The sequence below is a fragment of the Tachypleus tridentatus genome, chromosome 13 (assembly GCF_004210375.1).
Source record: "Tachypleus tridentatus isolate NWPU-2018 chromosome 13, ASM421037v1, whole genome shotgun sequence".
NCBI classification, from domain to species: Eukaryota; Metazoa; Arthropoda; class Merostomata; order Xiphosura; family Limulidae; genus Tachypleus; species Tachypleus tridentatus.
In genome coordinates this window covers 164,400,278-164,425,693 of record NC_134837.1, presented here as the reverse complement: position 1 = coordinate 164,425,693, position 25,416 = coordinate 164,400,278, and the positions used below count along the sequence as shown (strand labels likewise).

Below are 25,416 nucleotides of genomic sequence, written 5' to 3'. Positions count from 1 at the left end.
TGTGAATCTCATGATTTACTATGATCAAAGAGTTTACAGGTCAGAAGTTACAACAAAGATATTCTATTCTATTCTAACATGCATTCTTTCTAATCTAGTATCTGTTCCAATCCTGAGTGTTGATATCTCTCAAAGCAGTATTCTGAGAAATCTACAAATTTAAACTGTATATGCAAAACTTCTAAATTCACAAAATAAAATGAAATTTATTTAACATGCAATTTTAATCATATCCTTTAGGTGAACTTCTATAATTATGTTCAGTAGCCTAGTTATCCCGTGTATTATTCTTTAAACAGAATGTTAACAATAGTTTTTATCTTCATTCCTCTTAAAAGCAAAGTGATTATCATACTTTTAAAAAACTGATTTATAAACTTGATACATTTTCTTTCAAAGTTTTTAATTCTCTTGTTTATTTGATTGCTTTTAATCTTCATTTTCAAAACTTCTTTTAATTTTTAACATCATTTATGATTTTATACTTCTTTCGAAATGTTTTAACTTATTTGTCTTCCCCCCATCTTTTAAGAATTTTTCTTTCATTAATGTTAATTTTTTTTTTTTTAAATTTCGAAGTCTTTTAAGAAATAATACTTAGCTTGAAATTAGTTCATAACTACAAAACAAAACCTTGGCAGGGGTTTAGTTTAGAGAGAGAGAGAGAAGTCTGCAGGATTCTCTCCCCAACAGGGGTGTTCAAGAACGTTGTAGTTCCTCTTCGTCCCCGCTCATGGAAGATTATTTATCTGTACATGGGAGTTTTCTTGTATTTTAATTTGGCTTGTTTGAGGCAATGAAGTGAGATAGAGCAGTATGAAAATATCGAGTGAGAATGCAGAGCAAAACAAAGGTGGCAAAATGGAAGTAGACAAGTCAAGAACCCGCCAACAAAAAAGAAGCAAGCTGCAAACCAACCCCATGATAATCAGTGGAACATCCTGTGATCATGACCACAGAGTGGCTGCGATCTATAAATCTAAGTGCCTCAGAATTTGTTGTGAGGGGGAATGGGAGTGCCCCGAGAAAACCCACTTTCACAGGACAGGTGCTGAATATTCTACCTGTCCTGTGCACCGTCATCTTTGTCTTCACCAGACATTTTCCCATACTTTTTCTCTGAAACTAAGAATGAAAAATAAGACACTAAAACATGATACCCACTATGTGGAATGAATATGTATTGTGAATATTACAAACAAAATGATTGAAAGTTCCTGGTAGTGAATGCAAGGCCCATAGATGCTGCTGCCATCGATGGATGTCACCTCTCTGGAGTCAAGTTGCTTGAGAGTGCAGCCATAACTGGGTGGTAAACTCCATCTTAGGCTAAGTCCATAATTACAGATTATTAAAACTTATAAAGATGCTGAAAGTGCTCTAACAATGTGACTTCCACTACCGCATGTACAGAAACTTTTTAAAGTAGGTAAGGCAACATCATAGCTAACCCACATTTATTATAACAAGCTTTAGGCTACTAAGAATATAATTGTTTTCAATTTATGTGTCACAACATTATGTGTGGAGAAGAAACTACATCTGGAACACCCTATATCAAAACATTTATTGTAGGGAAACAATTTAATAAAGCAAAAATGTCCTGAGCAAAATAGTTCACAAACCTTCAACAAAGAATGGCTATTGGAAGAACTGGTGAAATGAGCATTTGAAATACTTCAATTTGATTATTCATGTACAACTAATGTGTCAAGAAAATAGATTACCTCTGGAATGCTATAATATAGAATATTAGCATGAGCCATGACTGCTAAAGTTATTCACTCCTTGAGCCATGTCACGTTTGAAACATTATAAAAAAAAAAGTGAATGCTTTGGTTTCAATCCATTACTAAGAACTTTTTAATGATAGTTTAGAACTTCAAGCCAGCATATCCATTTTGCACTGAGGGTTCCTTTATGAGGAACTTCATGTGAAGGCTGTTTTTCATGAGCCACTTATTATAACTGTAAAAGGAAGCTAAAGCACTTCTTAAGCATGGAAAATGTGTTTAATAACAGTCAGTAAATTAGCACCTTTGGCAGTGAATCTTGCTATTCAATGTTTGCCTCAAATTACTGGTATGGATTTGAAAGAATTTGAAAGATCTTGTTATATAACTGCATAACCCACAAGTGTTGAATGAGTAGGTAATAAGTATGCATATTTTGACAATATAATAAACAGTAACAATCATATCAAGATAGAAAAATAATATTCCTTTCTTTGCTTCCTACAACTACTGTTTTGCAAGGTCATGAATAAATAACAGTGACAACTAAAAATTTCATTTGAGGTGCATCCAAGGCGTTTAACAATGAAGATTAATACATTTCTATATATATATATATATACACACACACTGTCCACAAAAATAGAAACTCTTCATGTATCATGACTATTTTCAGGCTAATGGCAGTAGAATAATTATGTGGGGAATGTTTAACAGGCATGGAACAGGTCTTCTGATATAACTGGAGAAATAAGTAACGTCCCAGGAATATCTGGATTTTAACAAGTACAATAAGTGGTGCTTCACTTCTAACCCAATAGTTATGGATACTTCCAGGATGGCAATTCTATAATCTAAACAGCTTGATGTTTGCATGATTGGTTTGAAGAAACTGTCACAGAACTTTAACATCTCCTCTGTAACTATAGTCATCAGATGTTAGCCTCAATAAAAAATTGTAGGATGCATTGGAAAATGAAATAAAGAACATGAAGGAGATTGGACTGCTGGAGAAACGTGGTAAAATGGATTTGTTTGACCTCCAACACCTCAAGAACTTCATGCCACAGTTCATTTGAGCTGTCATTAGTTACATGTGGTGACCAACACAATACTGGAGATTTAAGAGGTTTCTAGTTTTATTGGCCAGTGTGAGTGTGTATGTAACAATAACAAGAACCACACCTGTGCAGCAGCTTCTTCATATCCCGTTGTTCCATTAATTTGGCCAGCAAAAAACAAGTTGCTGATTTTTAGAGTTTCAAGGGTTGGTTTTAGTTGTCGAGGGTCAATGTAATCATATTCCACACCATAACCTACATAACATATACAAGCATTTAATCTAGATTATTGTATTTACAAAGATCTTTCAATTCTGTTCAACAAACTGTTTAGTGCTTTAAGCAGAACCTAAATTTACTAAAGTACATAAAAACAGGTTTTGAAAAATTTAGTATACACAACTACTTTGCAATTTTCAATTTGCCATAATGTATTAAAGATTATCATACTGCATTTGTTGTATTCATTGCTAATACACACCAATCTGTTGAACTAAATTATAACAGACCATACACACCAGACATCACAATAAAAACAAGAATGAAGTCATATTCAAATTCCACAGTATTTTACTGGTAGCTTATTGTTAAAAATATGTTTAACACACACATACATCTACTTAATACTTTACCAGCCTTAATCAATAGGACATAAAGGGTTGAACAATGTTTTATTTGTTTGTTTTTGAATTTCGAGCAAAGCTACATGAGGGCTATCTGTGCTAGCCATCCATAATTTAGCAGTGTCAGACTAGAGGGAAGGCAACTAGTCATCACCACCCACCACCAACTCATGGGCTACTCTTTTACTAATGAATAGTCAGATTGACTGTCATATTATAACACCCCCACGACTGAAAGGGCGAACATGTTTGGTGTGATGGGAACTCAAACCGGTGACCCCCAGATTATCAGTTGAGTGCCTCAACCACTTGGCCTGAACAGTGTTTTACTTATAAGTTTAAAATATAAAATGGGCCCACAAACAATACATATCTACCAATGCTCAGAACCACTGATCAGTACAGTATTAACACTGAATTCAAATTCAAGACACTAATCTTGTTCCAAGAAATTTTCTTAATGTTTTTTTAAAATCTAGTTGTGCATGCATGTTCCAAAAATATATCATAAAATCTAATTTGAAGAAAAGTTTGGTTAAAATAAGTAGAAATAAATAAACAGTTGCTGAAAAATTACAGTATTTATTTAAAAGTTCTACTCATAAGTTTAGGCTGACAAGTTCTGTTTCTTAGAATGCAAGATATCTTGATCTCTTATTTAAACTATTATAAAGTATAGCAAATTAATGACTGAATGAGCTCCAGTAAAACAGAATTATTCCAGATTATTGATTATTTTGTTTCTATACTGTAATGACAGCAATATGTGGTTCAGTATGTCAATAATTATCTTGTATGATCCACTTTAGCCCTTTACTCATTTTGAAGATGAAATCTTCCAGTCACAAGGTTATTTCAGCATATTTTGACATTGGATTAATACAAGTTAAAACTGGAATATCCTTTGATGGTTGAACTTAGACATTAACTCAGGGTTTGAAATTTTCTATTTAAAGCCGGACATGTCCGTTAAAAAATCAAATTTGACTGGCACTTTCCCATCTCTCACTGGACATCGTAACCAGTAGTCATATTCCTAACATATCAGACACAAATACATCGCCCCCTCAAAAATAAGTGAGGCAAAAGCTGTTTATGCACAGCCCAAAGATTTAATTTACGACAAAAAAAAAGCAAATTTTAAAAAACGGTTGTGAACGCTCACAAAATGCGCTTTTTAGGTCGCTTTATCCGTGTCGCCCTGGATAGTCACATGACTGCCAAACATTCACGACGATCTGACCATGGCATCTGATAGTAAAAAAACGGGAAAGTCTCATGATCTATTTCAGTTTCGCTTCACAAGCAAGACTAAAGACAATACTATGGAACCCTGAGTGAAAAAAACCCATGCTTGTTGACCCAAGCCCAAATGTTAAAGCAAAAACTGTTACTGCTAGTACTGGCGCTAAGCCTACTCGTTGTTTCCAGGATGAATGGAATAGAAACCGACCATGGCTGGAGTATAATAATGCTACTGGACTGATGTTTGCTCAATTTGTCAGGAATATGACCAAAGTAGTGGAAGGCAGAAGAACACCTTCATAACAGGATCTTCCAATCTGAAAGCAAGTGCTGTTAAGGAGCATGAAAACAGTCGCACCCACAGTCTAAGTTGTCAAGCTAAGACAGCAAAAGAAACACCCGATTTAACTCCCATGAAGAAAGAATTGAGCAAACTTAACTACACTGAGAAAGATTGTTTGCTTGTGCTGTTCAGGACTGCCCTTTATATGGCTGGAGTATAATAATGCTACTGGACTGATGTTTGCTCAATTTGTCAGGAATATGACCAAAGTAGTGGAAGGCAGAAGAACACCTTCATAACAGGGTCTTCCAATCTGAAAGCAAGTGCTGTTAAGGAGCATGAAAACAGTCGCACCCACAGTCTAAGTTGTCAAGCTAAGACAGCAAAAGAAACACCCGATTTAACTCCCATGAAGAAAGAATTGAGCAAACTTAACTACACTGAGAAAGATTGTTTGCTTGTGCTGTTCAGGACTGCCCTTTATATGGCTTTGAATGCCAAACCATTCAGCAATTTTCAAGAGCTTCTGTTGCTGCAGGAGTACAACTTTGGAATGAACTTAACAGAACATTATGCCAATAACAAACAAGCAGTTATCTTTACGAAGTATATTGTAGAAACAATTAGAATTAATGTCCAATCTCGTCTGCACACCTTATTATTCTTTGGCATTATGACTGACGGATCAACAGATACTACCAACATTGAGCAAGAGATAATCAATGTAAGATACTATGATAGTGACTGTTACCCAGTAACCCACTTCCTGTGTCTGCAGTCAGTTGAGAAGGCTGATTCAGAACACTTGCTACAGGCACTTAGTTCAGGTAAAGGTTTCTTAATTACCTGGGATGAGAATTTTCTGGATTTATCCTGAATTCCTTATTAAGAAAAATTAAAATGGACAATATTTCATGTACATTTGTGTTTTAATTCAGGTTTACATAGTCATTCCATTATTAGTATACAGCAGTGAAAACTCAAGTATTTTTCAATTGATTTAAACTAAGAAGAACCATGTATTTACCACTGACAGAATTGGAGCTTAACCTAGCACAACTAGTGTAATAGATAATGGAGCAATTGAATTTTCCAAAGTACAAATTTACATTTTTTTTTTTTAAACAAAAATTAACTAATATTAGGTACTAAATTTTTGTACTTGCAGCATTGTCCATATATGGCAAGTTTCCCGACTGTCTTGAATCAATTGTATGCCTGACAGCTGATGGGGCAGCTGTCAATTTTGGCACAAATAAAGGACTTATCAACAGATTGAAGGCACAAAACCCTTATTTGATAGGGATCCACTGTGTTAGTCACAGATTGAAACTTGCAATTAAGAAGACTATCAAGAACATCCCTTATCTTGATAGTATCCAAACCTTTTTAGAAAACCTATGGAAGTTTCATGACAATTCGCCACAGAACTGGGTTGGCCTCAAAGAAGCTGGTAAAGCCAACAACATTGTTGTTAGAAAGCCAACAAAAGGGACAGGAACCTGGTGGGTGGTCTACAAAGAGCATGCTCTGGAGTCAGTTTCTCATAACTGGCCAGCTTTAGCGGAGATTTGTATCATTTGTATCAAGCATGACAAAGGGGAACGTGAACAGAAAGCTGCAGGATTATACAGTACTTTGACAAGCCTTAAATTCATCCTGTACATGGACATAATCTTGGCAATTCTGCCTGTTTTGACATCTCTTAGTCTCAAAATTCAAGACAATTCTGCTACTGTGAACATTGTTTCTGACAAACTTGCTGTTTGCAAAGAGAAGCTGGGCAATCTGAATCATGTTGAGAGATCCCACAAAATTGTTAAAGAGCTCATAACATGTGAACAAACTGGCAGGTAGTTACTTAGAGGAAAGGTGATTGCTATTAGTGGTCAGACAAGGGCCAGAGGCTCAAAAAGTGCCACAAAAGAGATAGTTGCTCAATTCATGGCTGAAGAAACTACCATCTTCATTGGTAAAATTGTCACATATCTGAATGAGAGATTTGAAGAATTTGATAAGGATTTTATTGGTGTCTTTCAAATTTTTGAACCAAGCAACTGGCCTACAAGCAAGGAAGCATTGTCATCTTATGGCCATAATGAACTCCAGACACTATTGGACCCCTTTGGTGCTCTGCTAGAAGCTAATGGTTTCAATATTGCAGCTGATATTTGCCAAGCTGACTTACATGAGACACTGCTCAAAGCCATAAGATTTGCCAAATCAGATGAGTCCCTGGCTAGTAGTGCAAGTGGATTGTGGGCCCACATGTTAAGTCAAATTACTGTTGAGGATGGTAAACCTTCCCCTGGATCAACAGTGTTGGCCTTGGTATGCCTCATGCAGTTGATTTCCATGTCATCTGCTGAACCAGAACATGGATTTTCCCAGACAGCAGTTATTAAGGATGACTGGTAGTCCAAACTAATAAATGATTCTCTTAATGACTTGATGACAATAAAATTAGCTAAGAATAAGACCTGTGATCTTGCAAGCACAGAATTACTGTGCAAGTTTGTAGAATCCTGGTGGAAGGACAGTAAAAAAACTAGACGATTTGTGAGTCCATGTGAAACTCACACATGTAGAGACATTAGAGATATAGAGTCTACATCAGCTGATGTCTTAGTGCTGGATCACTAAATCTATGAATTTGATTGATGTGTCATTTTTAATGGATACAAAGCTTGTTGTCACTTGCTTTGATATAATGTTTCAGTGCCATAAATAAAATGATTCTGTTTTATATAATAATTGTCTCTACTTGATTTCTTGTTTTCGGTAATGTCTGGTGACAATTTTGAGGTGTCCTGCTAAAATGTCAAACGTTCGGCAAGTGTCACTGTGCAGCAGGACATGTTTCCTGCTAAAAATGTAGAATATTTCTACCCCTATTAACTAAAACTGATAGCTGATCAATGCTGTCAGGGAGCAGAGGTCACAAAGTGACACCGTCCACACTACATAAAGAAAGCAAGCTAATATTTAAAATCCAGGCACTCTTTATTTTTGTTCAGTTCTACTTGGCTTTAATAATAACTAGTTTGGCAAAGATTCATTTTAATACATTAAACTTAGGCCCAACTAACAAATTGCTTCTTCATAGAAATAACACAATTTGAGAAAGATTTCTGTAACTTATTGTACACGAAAATTACACGGAAATAAATGTGACTGTAATTCAAACAACAACAAATTTAGTATTTTATGAAGGGAAATTCACAAATAAATGGAATGAACAAGTAGCATATTATTTTCCAAAAAATAATTAAAAAAATTTAAAAAAAGAAATACACAGTATTACTGGCAGATACTATACTATAATAGTTTACAAAATGTATTACAGCTCCAATTACAGTAGAACTTCACCTACACTTGTTACCATGCTCTGCACTTAATCTTGAGTAAATTCACAAATACTATAAGATAGTAATGGAAGTTGTGCCAAGCTATACTTGTTTTTATAACTAAATATGTCAAAGGACACACAGGTGGCTAAAATTGACCTATAAACATGCAGAAGAAGAAATACAGAACACAGAAAACCTACAGTAGCAAAGAAACAGAAACCCCAGAAGGTTGATAGAATGATAATGAGTTTAAATGTTAGAAAACTACAGAATTCACTGCTCTAATTCAAGAGAACTTGACTGCACAAAGTAATGGGGAAATTTAATATTATTACTTACAACTGTGAAGAGTATTGCTAAACTTTAAAGGATAACTATTACTGCTACATGAACTTAAGTCTTTTTTGTATAATTCTGTGATACAAAACACAAAAGTAATTTTTAGGTTAATTATGCTAATACTTCTCATTCTTTAAAAAAGTTTAAAAGTTATACCTTATTCTGTGCCCCAAACAGCTAAAAAATGGTGCTTTTAAAATCCATTTACAATAACAAAAGCTGATGAGAATGATGACCCACTCTCCCTGAACAAAATGCCAGTCCACCACAACTTGATCTCCAGCCAACAGTTAGGTAGTAATAAAGCTCAGTAGATTTGAAGAAGTGGGATAAAGTAGCTTGCTCAAGAGCACAATAGTATAATGTAGGCCAGTCTCAAACTTACAATATGAAGTTATGAATCCACAGCATGAAGCCACAGAGCTATGATACTCCAAGTACAATCGCATTCTTGGAATTAATATTGTGTCATTTTTCAATGTTTATTTTATATACTTCACAACAATAAATGAAAAAAACTTTTCAACTTTCACTTCTGTAAAGTTCCAAGGAGTTCATCTACAAAAAACCACAATTACTGAATTTTTTTATAATGTTTCTGTTCATCTTAAATTATAGGTTTTTATTTGGCAAAAAACTATCATCCATTTAGAATGTAATTATCCATATGCTGTTTCTTACTAGTGTACATCAAAACATCTAGAACCAAGTAAAGATAAATTCCCTAACAAAAAGTCAAATTATTGTGCATAAATATTTTTGCTGTATCTTCTTGTTATTAAATTTTAAACACTGATTTGTTTAATATCTTCAAAATGTTACATAATGGATATGAAATTTTTTTTTTAAATCTTAAAATTACCTTTTATAAATAATATTTATACAATTAAAAACAAAACTATTAGTAACACACTTACTTTTCTTTAATTAACAAAGACTACTCTTAATAAATTAATGAAATAATTAAAAAACTAAAATCCTGCTTATAATAAAATGTATAAATATTTTAATCATTTCCATACAAACAAAACAAACATAATATACCAAATGACTGAGACAATGTTTACTTTACCAGGTCTAACCATGGTGACATTTTCCATGCCAGGCAGACTTTTCAACATTTGGAGCTGTACTTCAGCTGGTAATGTACATGATAAACCATTTGGGTACAATAAATCACTGTTTAACCCTGGCAAAAACATCATATTGAGACATTAACAAACTACATTTTTATATTTCCAGGTAACATCCATTTACTTATAGATGTATAAATGCAAGACAATGTGGTTGTATTGATTATTTGCTCAAGAGGATTTTTTTTTGTTACAGAATAAGAGAATTACAGATATGTTTATAACTGTAAAAATATCTTATACTTAGCTAAAATTTAAGTTACAATATCTGATTTTGAAAAAAAATAAGTGTCCAAAGGAAAAAAAGAAATGAATTAAACAGAACAAGCATTCATCCTGCTGGCAAATAACCAGTAACCATCCCAATAAAGCAAGTGATAAGTACGTTATAAAATAAAACATCTACTGGACAAAATACTAAGAGATAAAAGGATGTGAATGTCATTTGACAAAAGAAGAAAATTACTTTTTATTTCATACGTGCACTCATATGCTAAGTAAAGACTATTTTTAAAAAAATTGATGAAATTTTATTCAGAAAAATAAAAAGAGAGAGAAAGAATGTTTTGTCATTTTAAGATTTTGTATAACATTGAGGAACATTTAACAAATTTCTCAAGAAAATAAATTAATTTTAGAATTACCAGTGAGATCCATGGATCACACCAATGTTTTAAACATATTTTTCTCAATCATTTATTCTCTAATCTGTTTATGAATTCATGAATTTGTTGGTTACAAGGTTTCTAATAATATAAAATTCACAAAATAATTTGTGAATAACAGTATTAATACTATTAATACTACAATTTATTCTACTAATTACTGCTAGGGTCCCTCAGTAGCACGGAGAGATAATTAGTGATGTCACTATTTTTCTGATTAGTTCTCAACACTTGGTACAGGAACAGGGATATAAAATGTAAAATCACATAATACGATGCAATATGGTAAACACACATTAAATATTTAATGAGAATATTTTTAATAAACTGAAAAAAATCCTAGAAGGGGGAATCAACATTCTGTTTTAATTTAAAAAGTTAGATAAAAGATTGTTTTGGATATTCACCCATATATGATAACTCTCTGAAGAGAAATCCACAAAAATAAATATCTTATACAAGTGTCATAATGTGGTCAAAAGAGAAAAAATAAGAGCATCTGGGGCTATTCAAAGTGCAAGTTCTCAAAAATACCCTAAGTTTGTCTTAACCATACCTGGACCACAGAACACTTTTCCTGTGGAGAAGTGCACATATGCTTAAAGCATTTCAAAATGTAAAGCAAAAAATAGTTCTATCCCTATTTTAACAATTTTTAACTCCAAAATTCCTTTAGAATTTTTATTTTCCAGTCACTATTAATTCCAAAATTTAAATAAATTTTTAGGTTGTTGAATATAGGTCTAAATACTAAAACCTTCTTTACTGCTAAAACTTGTGGACTTGAAAATGATACCAATATTAATCGAAATGTTGTATCTGTTTTAAAAACAAATTTTCCTTACTGTAAAAGCTGTAATTTGTAACAAAATCATCACTAAAATAAAGAACATTTTTGAAAATAGATACAGACAATGCTAACATATATTTAGACAAAGATTATAAATTACTTATGCTAATGTAGAGTAAATAAAACATTGTAAGCCACATCTTAAAATTTTATTGGAAAATAATTACCTACTGCTGCAATAAGGATGAACAAAGGAATTTCATGGAAAGTTTAGAATATTTAGAAACAACCCACAGATCTGTGAAAATTCTAACTGCTTTTGTAGTAATTTGTTTTTTATTTCTGAAAATGTTTTTATGTTAAATGTATCAGTTTTAAAGCTACAAATATTTTCTTGTGTGAGTATGATAAAGACAAAAAATTCTGATAACTCAACTCTTTAATTTGTGATGATGAGAAAACCCATCTGTAGAGAAAATTATATATTTAAAAACTGCTGGTATGGGTAGAGAAAGCACTATGTAGAGGAGCAAACAATATTTCAACCTTCCTTGGTCATCATCAGGTTCACAAAGAAAGAAAGGGTTATTGACTGGTAGCTTACCACATGTTTGAAGGCAGTTGTATAATTCAGTGTAGGAATGTAGAGGGTGTGCTTAGATGTTGGATATATTTATTAATATAGGTATAAAAGTGTTCCTTTGTCATGGTTTATTTTGGGCTTGAGTTGTTGTATAAGTACGGCTTCTTTAATTTTGTGTTTGTTTCTGTTTGTTTCTTTATTGAGTATTTGGGTGTTTTTTTATAGTTATGTTGTGTTTATTTGATTTGCAGTGTCCAAAACGTGTGAAGGTGACTTTTTATGTTCTGCCAATCTGGTTTCCATTTTTCAACTTGTTTCTCCAGTATAGAAGTTGTGGCAGTCATCACATTGTATTTTATAAATAATGTTGGTGTGGTGTTTGTCAGTGTAGTTTTTACATAGTATAGACCTTATTTTTGTGCCTGGTTTTTGAATAAATTTGGTATTAACTGGAATGTGATATTTTGTTGTTAGTTTTTGTCAGATGTTGGTTATTTTTCTGCTGATATCGGGAATATGTGGTATCCAGCCAGACATGGTTTTGTGATTTTTTAAATCTTGGGATATATTTACTTTTGTTAGTTGATTTTACTTTTTGTCTAGGTGTGTGCATATTATGTTTTCTACAGTTTGTGGAGGAAACTTGTTCATGCTGATGAAGTGTTGTTTTATTTTGTGTAATTCATCATTAATTTTATCTTGTGAGCATAGTTTATGGTTTCTTAGTATCTTGAGTTTTTGTTTTGTTTCATGTTTCGAGTCCCAAGGAATGTATCGTCCAGTATGGGTGATTTTTCAGTGGACTCCTGTTTTAAATTGTGTTTCAGTTCTTGTAAATTTGAGGTTAAGAAATGATATTTCATTGCTTTCTTCCTGTTCACATGTGAAGTTAATGTTGAGATAGAGTTAATGTGATTGAAAAAATTAAGTTGTTTGCTCATCTACTGGTGCTTTCTCTACCCATACCAGCTGTTTTTAAATATATAATTTACTCAAATCCTTAATTATTATGTTTCTCATATTCAAAAAATGAATTAATTATTCACTGAAAACAAACTATGAAATTAACTTGATCACAAGAAGAATATTATTATATTATCAAAAATACTGTTATGCAGCTTGACAAAAGTAACTGTGAAAAATCATGTTTGAAGTCACCAATAAATCTTTGTCAGTTTTGCTGTTTTTGTGACTTACAGCCAAAAATCGTGACAACTGCAAACAGAAAAATAATGTACTAAAATAAACTTATCAATCAAGTTGAAACTGACAGAATATATAAAATGGAACTTTCTGATCAACACTATTAAACGGCTATATATGTAAAAACGGCTCGTTTGGGTTGAGAAAATATTTTACGTAGAGAAGCAAACAACCTATGAAGAGCATCCTATCAGACACAAACAAATTTAAACCAATACACACAAAATTAACAAAGACACATGAAATGCAACTAAACAAAAAACTATTAAAAATGAAAAAATCCAACATAATTTCACAAACACTTTATTCCTACCAACATAAAACTGACTCATGCACACCACAAATATATGGCATCCCCAAACCTCATAAACCAGATTGTCCATTATGACCAATAATGTCAACAAATTAATCGTTCAATTACAATCTTGGTAAATACATAGCATGGGCATTCTCCAAATATGTAACATCAGCCAGCTCATTCATCAAAGACTCATTTAATTTCAAGTCTAATCTAAATCAACTTAATCATAAAGCCTTAATGGCCAGTTTTGATGTTATATCCTCTCTTTACAGAAGTTCCAACCACTGAAGCCTGCAAGATAGCCTTAGAACTCTATATCCTAACCCATCTATAGACATTCCCAGCAACCAATTAGTAACCCTCATAGAATTCACCACGATGAAGACAAACTTCATGTTCAACAACCACAACTATATACAAACAAATAGCCTAAGCATGGGCAACCCAGTATCACCAGTTCTAGCCAATATTTTTATGACACAAGTTGAAACACAAGCAATTAACACAGCATTACATCCACCACTATACTGGTACAGATATGTAGATGACATGGTTGCAGGATTCAGATCTACAGAACACAGACTTAATTTTTCCAACCACACACACTTAATATTTTCAATCACATTAACTCTATACATCCCAACATTAACTTCACGTGTGAACAGGAAGAAAGCAATCAAATATAATTTCTTAACCTCAAAATTACAAGAACCGACACACAATATAAAACAGAAATACACCGAAAAATACCCATACTGGACTATACATTCCTTGGGACTCAGCACATGAAACAAAACAAAAACTCAACATACTATGAAATCAAATAAACATAGCCATAAAACTATGCTCAACAGATAAAATTAACGACGTATTAGACAAAATAAAACAATACTTCATCAACAAAGTTTCCTCCATAAACCGTAGTAAACATTATACGTACACAGCTAGACAGAAAGCAAAATCAACCAACAAAAGTTATATAAATATATCCAATGAATCACAAAACCCTACACTGCTGCATACCATATATTCCCGACATCAGCAGAAAAATAACCAACATTTGGCAAAAACTAGTAACAAAATATGACATTCCAGTTAATACCAATTTTATTCAAAAACCAAGCACAAAACTGAGGTCTATACTAAGTAAAAACTACACTGACAAACACCACACCGACATTATTTATAAAATACAATGTGATAACTGCCGCAATTTCTATATTGGAGAAACAAGTAGAAAAATGAAAACCAGATTCAAAGAATATAAAAAGTCACCTTCACACATTTTCAAACACTGCAAGGCAAATAAACACTACATAACCATAGAAAACACTCAAATACTAAATAAAGAAACAAACATAAACAAACACAAAATTAAAGAAGCCTTATTACAACAACTTAAACCCAAAATAAACCAATACAAAGGAACACCTTTATATCAATATTAAAAATAATAAAATAAATAATATAAAATTATATATTCAAACATCTAACACTGCCCTCTACATTCCAACATTCAGTTACATAACCCCTTTCAAATATGTGGTCAGCTTCCGGTCAGTTACCTCCTTCTTTCTTTGTGAATCTGACGATGACCGAAGAAGGTCGAAACGTTGTTCGCTCCTCTATGTAAAATATTTTCTCAACCCAAATGAGCCGTATTTACATATCTATTTCTCTACAAGTGGGTTTTCTCGACATCACTGACTATTAAACAACTGAATTTCTAAGGTGAAAAAAAAGTAATTTTAACGTTATCCAAAAGTTTTTAACAAGAAAGTTCTGGAAATTTCAGAACCTAATAAATTATAAAAAAATCAATCAAATTATGTGAATTTTTTTTTACTGAAACTAAATACTATTTGATAGGTTTGTACTAAGTTTCATGAAATTTGGTTACATAATTCCACTTGAGAATGAAAAAATCAACGTTAGTGACATCCCTCAAGACCAGAGAGATAAAAACTCTTCATTTATAACACTTTAAAAGTTGGTTTATTTAAACTAAAAATATTCCTTACAAATTTAGTTCATAAACACTTTTTCTGAAAGTAACTGAATATTTTTGACACCAAGTAGTAGTTTATTTCATTAATTTTTTGTCCTTTAAATTATTCATTTAATTTTATACTAAATAGTATAGTATATTTCAAGTGAAAACAAGCCAAACTTCTAAACCACAGCAACAAAAATCAAAATATTTACAATACAATGATAGCACACAAAAATTAAAAAACAATCCACATCATAACATAAAAAAACTGATACAGATACTTCATCATGACACTTGAAAATATATAGAAGTGGCAGTAAAAATTAACATTAGAAAAGAAACCCAACAGACCAAGTGCTTTTGGAAAATGGAGTTTCCTTCATCAGGGGTAAATTGCAATTGACCATTGTAAACACAATGATAAGTTATGTGGTCATTGTACTGAAAGTAAAATTTCACATATTTCTGAGAATATGACAAATTGTAAAATTACTTCTTGCACAAACACATATTCTTGAAAGCTGTTCTTCAAAAATACCTTTTGTTTTGAATCACATAAAATACTATTTCAAATATTAGGCAATATTGTTAGAAATATGTGATATATCACCTCTAGCATAATGACCACATGACAAGTATCTAACCCTATATAAGGACAGAACTTAGAAAACTAAGTTATGTTTATGGTATAATCTTCATATCTGTGATTCCACAAAATGAGCAAATTAGCCAGAATCCTTAATATTTATTTATAAATTTCCCCTTCTTTACAGAAATTGGAAATGTCTACCAAATGCTAATGTAACTTTTAAAAATTAAACACTTGACTTTCAAAAAGTTTCATAATAAAGTTCATACAAGTCTTCAAACAATGTTTATATTAATACCTTCAGGTTCCAACCAAATCTGATGAGATCGATTCCTAAATCTCAAGCATTTTGATTCTATAGATGGACAATATCTAAAAAAACAAACAAATTAAACATCATTAAATTCTGAAAAGTTTTCCTGAAGCTTTAATAAAATCATTCATACAATATTCCTGAGTATAGCTGTTACAAAAGTATTCCTTTATGTAAAAGTATAAATTAGTGTTATTCTGAAGTTTGGTGTACATATATAGTATTCTGGGATGACTAATAGAATTTAACAAATCAATTAATCATCAGACTAATTAATTGCTAGTATTCAACAATTCTGTTAGTCTTGTGATACACATCTTGCTATTTTAAAACTATTTTTGCTATTTTTAAAGACAATTTCAAACTATTCTTGGTTTAACATGATATATACCTTCAGGAACAAGAAATTAGTATTAAGTTATGTTTTTAATCTTAAACTGTTATAAATGAAAATGTATCCTGTACATAAGCTAGGACAAAATCTGAAAAAAGCTAAAAATACAATTAACACTGTTCCATAAGTTTCTTTCTACAAATTCTCACTAGAAACTCTACTGAAATAAAAAAATAACTCTTCAATAAAAATAATTGTCCTTAAATTTCAAGTGATAAATCTAGTAAAATTATTGTCACAGAGTATGACAGATAATATCTAATTCAATGAAAACAAATTATCTCCAATTCTACAAAACCATAATGCAATATTACAAATATTTGGTCAGAAAACTTACAATGACCCCTTTACAAATATTAAAATGTTTAATAAGTTGTAAATCAAAGTATTGTAAAAAATTTTAAATCACAGTAAGGTAAAAAAACTATAATTAGAGTTGCTTCTTTTATTAAAGTCTCATCATCTATGCAAAAACTTATAAATAATTAACAATTTCAGCATAAAAATATCATAAGCTATTAAAGTGAAGAGATATTAGTGCTAACAAAAGATGGTTTAAGTATTCGATCTGAATGACACACAGATAATTATCATTAATGTAGTTAAATGTCTAGGGACAACATTCATTAAATGACTCTTTGTGAAATCAAAGGAAGTGTTAATGGATGTAATTCACATTAAACTATGCTTGTTATGAAGGTTTTTCAGCATTGGCCAGCCACAAATTCATTAATGTTGGATTTGCTGATTTCTGTATAGTTTTTCATCTTTCTTTTTCTCACAAAGTGGCATCCATGTTTGTCTTTCATTACAAGTGGAGAAAATGGAAATAATTTAATTTCTGAGCACTCTTGGTTTTCAATTCTAAATCCCTACTATGGCAACAACAATTAATGGAAATTTAGATAAAATACACAAAAATTACTAATACATTCACATATTATATGCACAAGACAAAACTTAGAAAAACAGTCATGTTGAGAAATGAATAAATCAAATAACTTAGAAGTTTACTGCACTAGGAAGTGCTTATGTACCACACAGCAACAGTCAAACTTTTGTTTTCCCTTTTCTGTACTTTCTATTTAGATAGAGCTAGAGGTAATTCAGCAGGAGCCTTGATCACACAAAGATATTAATGACTTAAAGGTGTTATATACTGGTAGACTGTAATTAATCCATGTCAGGTATTTTCCGAGAAACACAGTTAAATGAGCAAGTTATTGAGCAATAAACATTTTTTGAATATATACAGAATAACAAATATTGACTTACATTAATTTTTTTTGTTAAAGCAATCTTACACTATTTAACACTGGCTATGTTTGTAGCTTGTAATCAGTAAGCAATATATTAAGTTAAATCTAATCTATCGGTTAATCCAAACAAGGTAAACATGAAGAAGAGGGATCATTGTGGTTAGTTATGTATTTTGAATACCAGGATAGTTGGAATAACAAAAAACAATAATAACAAGAAGCACTCATTTCATTTAGTTAATTGATTAAGCCAAACAAATTTCAGTTAAAAAAAACAAGAATGAGAAATCATGACAACATTATGATTACTTGGATAGTTGGAATAAGCAAAAGTACTAAAGAGTAGAAACACTAATTTTGATTAGTTGATTATTTTTGTAATAATTGGTTTAATCATAATTTTAATTAATGAATTATTTTATGCAGCACTAATTTATGTAATTTATAGTATACTGATTAATAGAATTCACCTTCCAGCTCCACTATTGAGTAGATCTGTAATTACAGGAAATATTAGGTAAAACTACTATTCTCATTGGAAACAAATTCATGCCTCCTGTTGAACTGTATACTCATGTAATTCTAACTATATGATGATTCTGAGGATTTAAAACTGTTAAATACTATTGCAAGTATTGCTAAGCTGTACTATGTATATGGAAAGTTCACTATAGCTAAATTTTATGCTAAGACTAATTAATCCCATTAACTAAAGGTTAAAATCGTAGAAGTTATAACAGATAAAACTTAAATAATTTATTCCTATATAATGTCATGATAACATTCAATTTCACAAATATATAAAACTTTATAGTTAGATATGACTTTCCAGCAATATTATAGACTACCATACTTTATCCACTTAAATAATACTGACAAAACTCTTTGCTTAATCTAAAATAAGAAGTCCCAACTATAATGATACTTAGAGTAGTCTTAAATATCACAACCTTATGATAATAGTTTTTTTTTACCTAGGTCCTCTAGTTTCTTCTTTAACATGACGGCTAAGATGGACATTTTCTAAGATTATTTTCTCTGTCTCTGGTGTTGTAAAAGTTAGGTAAGTTCCAACTTGTTCTTCTGGCTAGTAAAACCAGGTAAGCCATAAATAATAATCATCAACAGTAACAATTACATTGTATGGAATCTCTAATTAAGTTAGTGACATTCACGTAAAAAATTTTTAAATGGCTTTTAAACTAAATTTTTTTCACAAAATGGCTTTGTAAGTATGCATTAATTAACATCAAACATTACAGGTGGTAACATTTTCTAATGTTTGCATTAAATTAGTTATAAATTTCCTCACGCATTTGGCACATGCTGATGTATATCCCATCTTTTTTTCCTTCTTCTTATAAACATGCATATTTCAAGGGAAAATATTTATTTCTCCATTACATTTAGATTATATTTAAATTAGCTATTTTTTTGTTTCCTTACTTCATGTTTTCCAAAAATTCATAGCATCTTCTGACCAGTGATGGAATAATTTCATTTCGTATTAGACATTATTTATTAACATTTTTTATCTAACGTGATGACCTCAGTTACATGTATGATTCTTCAGCTGAAGGTATAATTTTCTATGAACTTATTTTATTTCCAAAATTATATATTTATAATATCTTTAAATCACATTTAACTTCAACAGCTAAATTCTAGCTAACAAAAAAATTGAATGCGTTCAATTTGAAGCATCTTCATTAAGTATTGTCATTATTACCTGAAACCAAATACAAGTAATGTAAAAATCGATACCTTTATTGTTATTTTAACACATGCAGTTTTTTAAGCTAATCAGCAATACATCAATCAAAAATGAACAACATTTACAAGTACTTGAGAGAAAAAAGTTACAGTTTTCCTAAAATGAAAAAGTATTTCTGACATATATTTATCTCTCTCCTCACATAATAATAATTGTTAAATATTAATTCCCAATACATGCATAATTTTTTCTCCTTTAGTCTTGGAACTACCATCTACCTTCACTTATTTTGATGTGGTACTGCAGACCTGTAATATGCAAATAAGCATGCAACAACTCTCCACCTATAGGTTTGGTTTTTGGTTTGTTTTGAATTTTGCACAAAGCTACATGAGGGCTATCTGCACTAGCTGTCCCTAATTTAACAGTGTAAGACTAGAGGGAAAGCAGCTACTCATCACCACCTACTGCCAACTCTTGGGCTACTCTTTTACCAACGAATTGTGGGATTGACGGTTACATTATAAAGGGTGAGCATATTTGGTGTGACTGGGAACCGAACCTAAGACCCTTAGATTATGAGTCGAGTGCCTTAACAACCTGGCCATGCCGGGTTGTCCACCTATAAGAGCAAGACAGTCTCTTAGCACAACTGTCTCCTTCTATGCTTAAGAGGACAAACCAAGTTCAAGATAGCTGAATGAATGGAGGTGACTATACATTAGAAATACACTTCAGTGATAGAAAATGTTAATTTATGAAATAGTATTACCTCTCCTCACACAAAGCTAGAATCTCACACTGCAATGGAGGGAGTGAAGGCTCCACAGCAGTCAAACAAGCAGATAACAACTGTCACCAAAGAATAGGTGTTCCATAATTAAAAAAGGAGACACATCTATGGAATATAGCACTACTTCTATAAATGCTATGCTCTTTGCCCAGTAATGAATACAGTAAGACATATATGGCACAATATGCATAATACAGGTTATGCCTGTGAACAACAAACAGTATCTAAGTTGTCTACATATGGAACAAGCAAGAGCATTTGACACACTGAAAGTAAGAACTTAGGAATGTGTTTGACAATCAGATATACATATACATGACTAGGACTGTAAAATGTACCTGAAAAGGCCAAGTGTGATCTGTGCAAGCAAACAAATCAGTGGTAGCACCTTTCATAAGTTTGTAAGATCAACAAATACAGTCCACCCAGGTAAAAAACATCCAGTAGAAGCACCTTGGATATTACATAGTATATCAAGTGCAGTCCGTCCAGATATAAACCATCTAGCGGAACCTCCTTGTATACGAGTAATCATTTTATATCTTGTTTGTAATTTATTTTGTGATCAACAAGTTCAGTCAATCTGGGGAAAGTCAATCTTGGATTAAAAATAGCATGTTACTACACAACCAAGAAGTATAACAATACCCCTCTTAACAATGAGTGGGTACATATAATCTATGAATTTTTATTTAAGTTTGTGTTATAAACTGCACTCCTGAGGAATTCTCTATATTCACCACTCCAGCAGGTTGGAATCAGAACTGGCAAGGACTTCTGCAGTCCATTAAAAGAAGGGGGGGGATGTATGTTGGGGTGCCCATAGAAAGGACACACTGGAGACAGTGCAATAGATATCTGTGATCCCCTACTTTGAAAAGCAGAAAGATCTTGACTCTAAGTATCACACATATGAGAATGGGCAAAAATATCAATCTGTTTTACTCATGAATTCCAAGTGTGACAGTCTGTTACATATGATACAATGATAATATAAAATATGCATATCTATACACACTCACACCACTGTATAAGTGCCTGTTGGTCTTACATAAAAAACACCATCTCCACAGAGACTGTTATAGAAGGATACAGATTTAATACTAAGATATAATATTCAGTATATCTGATAAGGCAACAAGCACCACCAGGTGGGATCCTCAAATATGATGGATATCAATGAAATAAAATACATAATACATAGTAATAACATGCTGACTTACCCCATTCAAAGGAGAACAGATGTGTGCAGAATTACCACAAGAAAAAGACAATACCTGCAGAGGGATGACAGCTATGTTCAATAGATACAGAGCAACAAATGTATTTGGAGTTGTCCACATACTAGCCTAAATGACCTCTGCTGAAAGACAGCAGTGTTGAGCAATCTGATACATATTTAGATGACATATTTGGTGTGAAAAAACAATATGCAGATGATGATCTGCCATGGACAAGTCAGAAAATGCCAGTTGCACAAGTTGGTGAATCCAACTAGTGAAGTTAAGAGAAAAAAGACTGCAGGAAACAAAGGGAATGCATGGAACAAATAGACAGAACTAAGAACCACAAAAGGAAACAATACAAGCCAAAAACAGAGCAGGGAATTAACTGGTAAAAATGTGTGATTTGGATTTGAATGGGCATAGAGGTGGGAAGAGGAGGGTAAGGAATTAGGATAAAAGACTAAACAACCTTCTCAGGAAGAAGATGTCCAGAGAAGGTGAGAGTCCAATCCAGACAGTGGATAATGTACACGGAATGGTAAAGGATACAGGAAACACTGAGAGTATAAATGTTAGAATGATGACAACCACATGCCAGAAAAATGAAATAGGTCCAAGTAAAATATAGTACAAAGAATACACTACAATGGCTTAAAAGGGAAAATCAGACATGGCTTGAAGGACAGCATAGAAGTCCAAAGGAGAGTAGCAGATGGCCCACACAAAAGGAACAGAAAGAGAGGGAAGTAAAAATGGGATAATTGAAGGTATTCAACAGGATAACTCTATAAAGAGTAACAATTGTAACAAACAAACCTTGATCAACAAAACAAATGAAGAACAAAGACACATGAGGAACAGAGACGGGACAGTCAGAAACCAAGCAAACAGACCAAATTCTAAAATAAGACCAACTCTTCTGGTAAAAGTAGAAAAGGCAAATGCTACAGGCAAAGAAAACCTCCACATGAGAGTTGAGTCCCCAAGCTAAAGTATGAAACCAGACAAATGTCACACATTAAGGTAATGTTGAAATGAAAAATCTCCAATTGAAGATGTCAGAAGAGAGATCAAGAGGGAGATAAGGGCATAAGCTGCTGTTCCAGTAAGGGCCAAAATGGAGGAAATCAGCAGAACATAACAAGGAATAGTCTGGATAAAGTAAAAGATAAAAAAAGAATTGGCAGGTAGTAAATATTTACAGGAATTAGACAAAAAAAAAACTGCCAATGCAATTATATTCATCATAAAAGCTCAAAGGAAAATAAGCAAGCAGGATACCAAACCTTTTAAAGTCTTGAAGTGATCACTCAAATGTAGTTTCACAGCAGCTGAAGGAAGTGCAAAAGAAAGACACTTGAATGCAAAAAAGTCAAGCACAAGACAGAGAAAGAAGAAACTTACAGAACTGAAGACTAGAAAGAAGTACTGAACTTGACCTAGCAAAACGGTTTTACTAGGGAAGTCAAATCCAAAGACAATCAGAAACAATTCTATATTAACAGGACCAAGGATCAACATTTCAGGGTTGGACAGACGGTTTTAGTTCTGCTACCCACAGACAACAACAATCTTATCCAAAAGTGGAAAGAACCTTTCACAGTAAAGAAAACGGTCAAAAAAATGTACTATAATGTGGAAGTAGAAGCGATGACTGAGGTCTATCATGCCAATTTGTCAAAGAAGTACTTTGAAAGGGAAGAAGACTTTACTGGTGCAAATACTGATGTACAAATGAACACGAAAGGTGTAGCTTGTTATAAAAGCAGAATTTGAATTTGACCTACTAAGCCTATGGGTGCTGAGTAGAGATGAGATGTACAAGAATGCAAACTGACTAGTAGGAAGAGGGAAGAAAAACAAAATCCATTGTGTCAATATACAGATAGTTTAGGAAATAAGGACCTCAGGCAACACAAAGTCAAGGGATCCTGTCAAGAAGGAGTCCCTACTGTAAGAGAAACAGACAAAAAAAAACTGTAAATGTTGGTGTAGAATGCAAGAGAATATTTATGAAATAAGAACAGTCTTTGTATATAACAAAAAAATGTAAATATTTCTCTTGAAGAGAGGATTACACAGACCACAGTGAAGGAGCATGCCAATTTCTCTGATACACTGTTGGGAAGGAAGTATGTAGTGAATGGGAAAGAATGGAAGCTACACATATAGATAGTCTGTATTATGCTACAAAGGATTGGACAAAACCATGCAAGAAACCAGTGTGGCAACTGTGAGATGATGCATCAGCAACTGAGGGAGATAACTGAGGAACTGAGGAAGAGTAAACAGTAACAAAGGAAGAGGAGAAGGACTTGAAATCAAAGTTGAACTGCAACAAAAGTGCAATAAGAAGGATACAAAATTGAGCAAATTAGATAAAAGTTGGATGAGAAGGCACATAGAAGGATAAGCAAAGAGTTGTAGTAGGATTAATCTAAACTGAATGCCTACCTCCCCAAAGCCAATAAATGTGGCACTAGGAACCAAAAAATGAGAAATTTTAGACTTTATAACAGGTGGTAAATGCCTCCACAAGAAGAGTATCCCCACAACTGCATAATCACCAGAGGTAGGTGTGAGTACCAATACTAGTTGCGAGTGAAAATTGCAAATATAGAGGGAAATAATAACTGAGAAAAATTATTACATGAGAATCATATCATATCAGAATTATCATTGTTTGTCTCAATTTTTATAAGTGATTCACCATGATGTATTTGCTTTGATAAAATTATTTAAGTTGACAAGTTCAGAAACAATTACAACTGCATGGCAATCTAACCTGTACAATCATAATACATGTATAAATGAGGAAAATCCTTGTGTAGTAAATTAGAAATCAAGCTTTTATGAATGAACATTTTCCTTAAAAATAAAGAATAAATTAGTCTTTCTAAAACTAGCTGAATACCTTGAAAAACAAGCACATTCAACATTTTAAGGCTCATCTAAAACTTGAAAAGTATCCACAATTTTTCTAAAACATGACTTACATAGTGGCATTCCAGTTATTTTTTTAAAATTATGTAGCATGAAACTTTAACTATGTAGCATTCAAAGAAAAATTTTAAATACAATTCTTGTGATTAGTTAGTATAAATGTTTTGATGTTCTAAACTGAAATTATAAAAAATATTATTTAAGGCATTTTTACCTTGATCCAGACTTTGTCATGAATAAAAGAAAATGGTTGTGTAGGATTGTCTCCTTCTGTAATTGTAAACTGAGATAAGTCTACTGTCTTTATATCCACCCGAGGAGGAGTACCTAGAAAAGTTTGAACATTTGTAACCAAAAGCTTTAATTAAAAGATGACAGAAAGATCTGCTCCTGTGGAAACATCAAATTCAGTATCTATTTATGATCCACTTACACGAGATCCTCTAATGTAATTTGTAACCAATTTAAGTAAAATGAAAAAAACTCAATGATAAGTAAAACTGGAAGTCATTTACAATCCTTTTCATATTTTGAAACAGAAAAAAATCTGGTTTAATATATATATACATACATATACACATATGTACACTTTTATCTTACGATGACATCATTGTGCAGCTCTGCAATTCACTTAAAATTACATGAAACTGGGTGAGATTTGCCTCAGGGCTAGTGGTATACAATCTCTTTGGCAGACACACTAAAAAAGATATATAAAATACAAGCCCATAAGAGAATGCTTTGAAACTGAAAACGAAGCTCAACAGTGTGCGTGTTTCAATGTATTTTCTTATAGCAAAGCCACACTGAGCCATCTGCTGAGTCTACCAAGAGGAATTGAACCCCTGATTTTAGCATTGTAAATCCTTAGACTTACCATTGT

The 25,416-nt window shown here is 32.3% G+C and overlaps 1 protein-coding gene across 3 annotated transcripts in view; it reads right to left on the bottom strand.

The window, feature by feature from the left end:
* The window catches only part of LOC143239845 (5-taurinomethyluridine-[tRNA] synthase subunit MTO1, mitochondrial), a 77,206-nt gene that overhangs the window by 29,077 nt on the left and 22,713 nt on the right, over nucleotides 1–25,416 (bottom strand). For 2 of the 3 annotated variants that reach the window (XR_013021402.1, XM_076481418.1), the window contains exons 7-11: nucleotides 24,748–24,860; nucleotides 18,832–18,944; nucleotides 16,190–16,263; nucleotides 9,707–9,823; nucleotides 2,919–3,049 (exon numbers count right to left, since the gene is read on the bottom strand). Coding sequence is in view for 2 of the 3 variants with exons in the window: in XM_076481418.1 (XP_076337533.1) it covers nucleotides 2,919–3,049; nucleotides 9,707–9,823; nucleotides 16,190–16,263; nucleotides 18,832–18,944; nucleotides 24,748–24,860 (548 nt within the window). In the remaining variant the exon portion in view is untranslated. The remainder of the gene's footprint in view (nucleotides 1–2,918; nucleotides 3,050–9,706; nucleotides 9,824–16,189; nucleotides 16,264–18,831; nucleotides 18,945–24,747; nucleotides 24,861–25,416) is intronic. The other variant, XM_076481419.1, reaches the window with a different exon arrangement.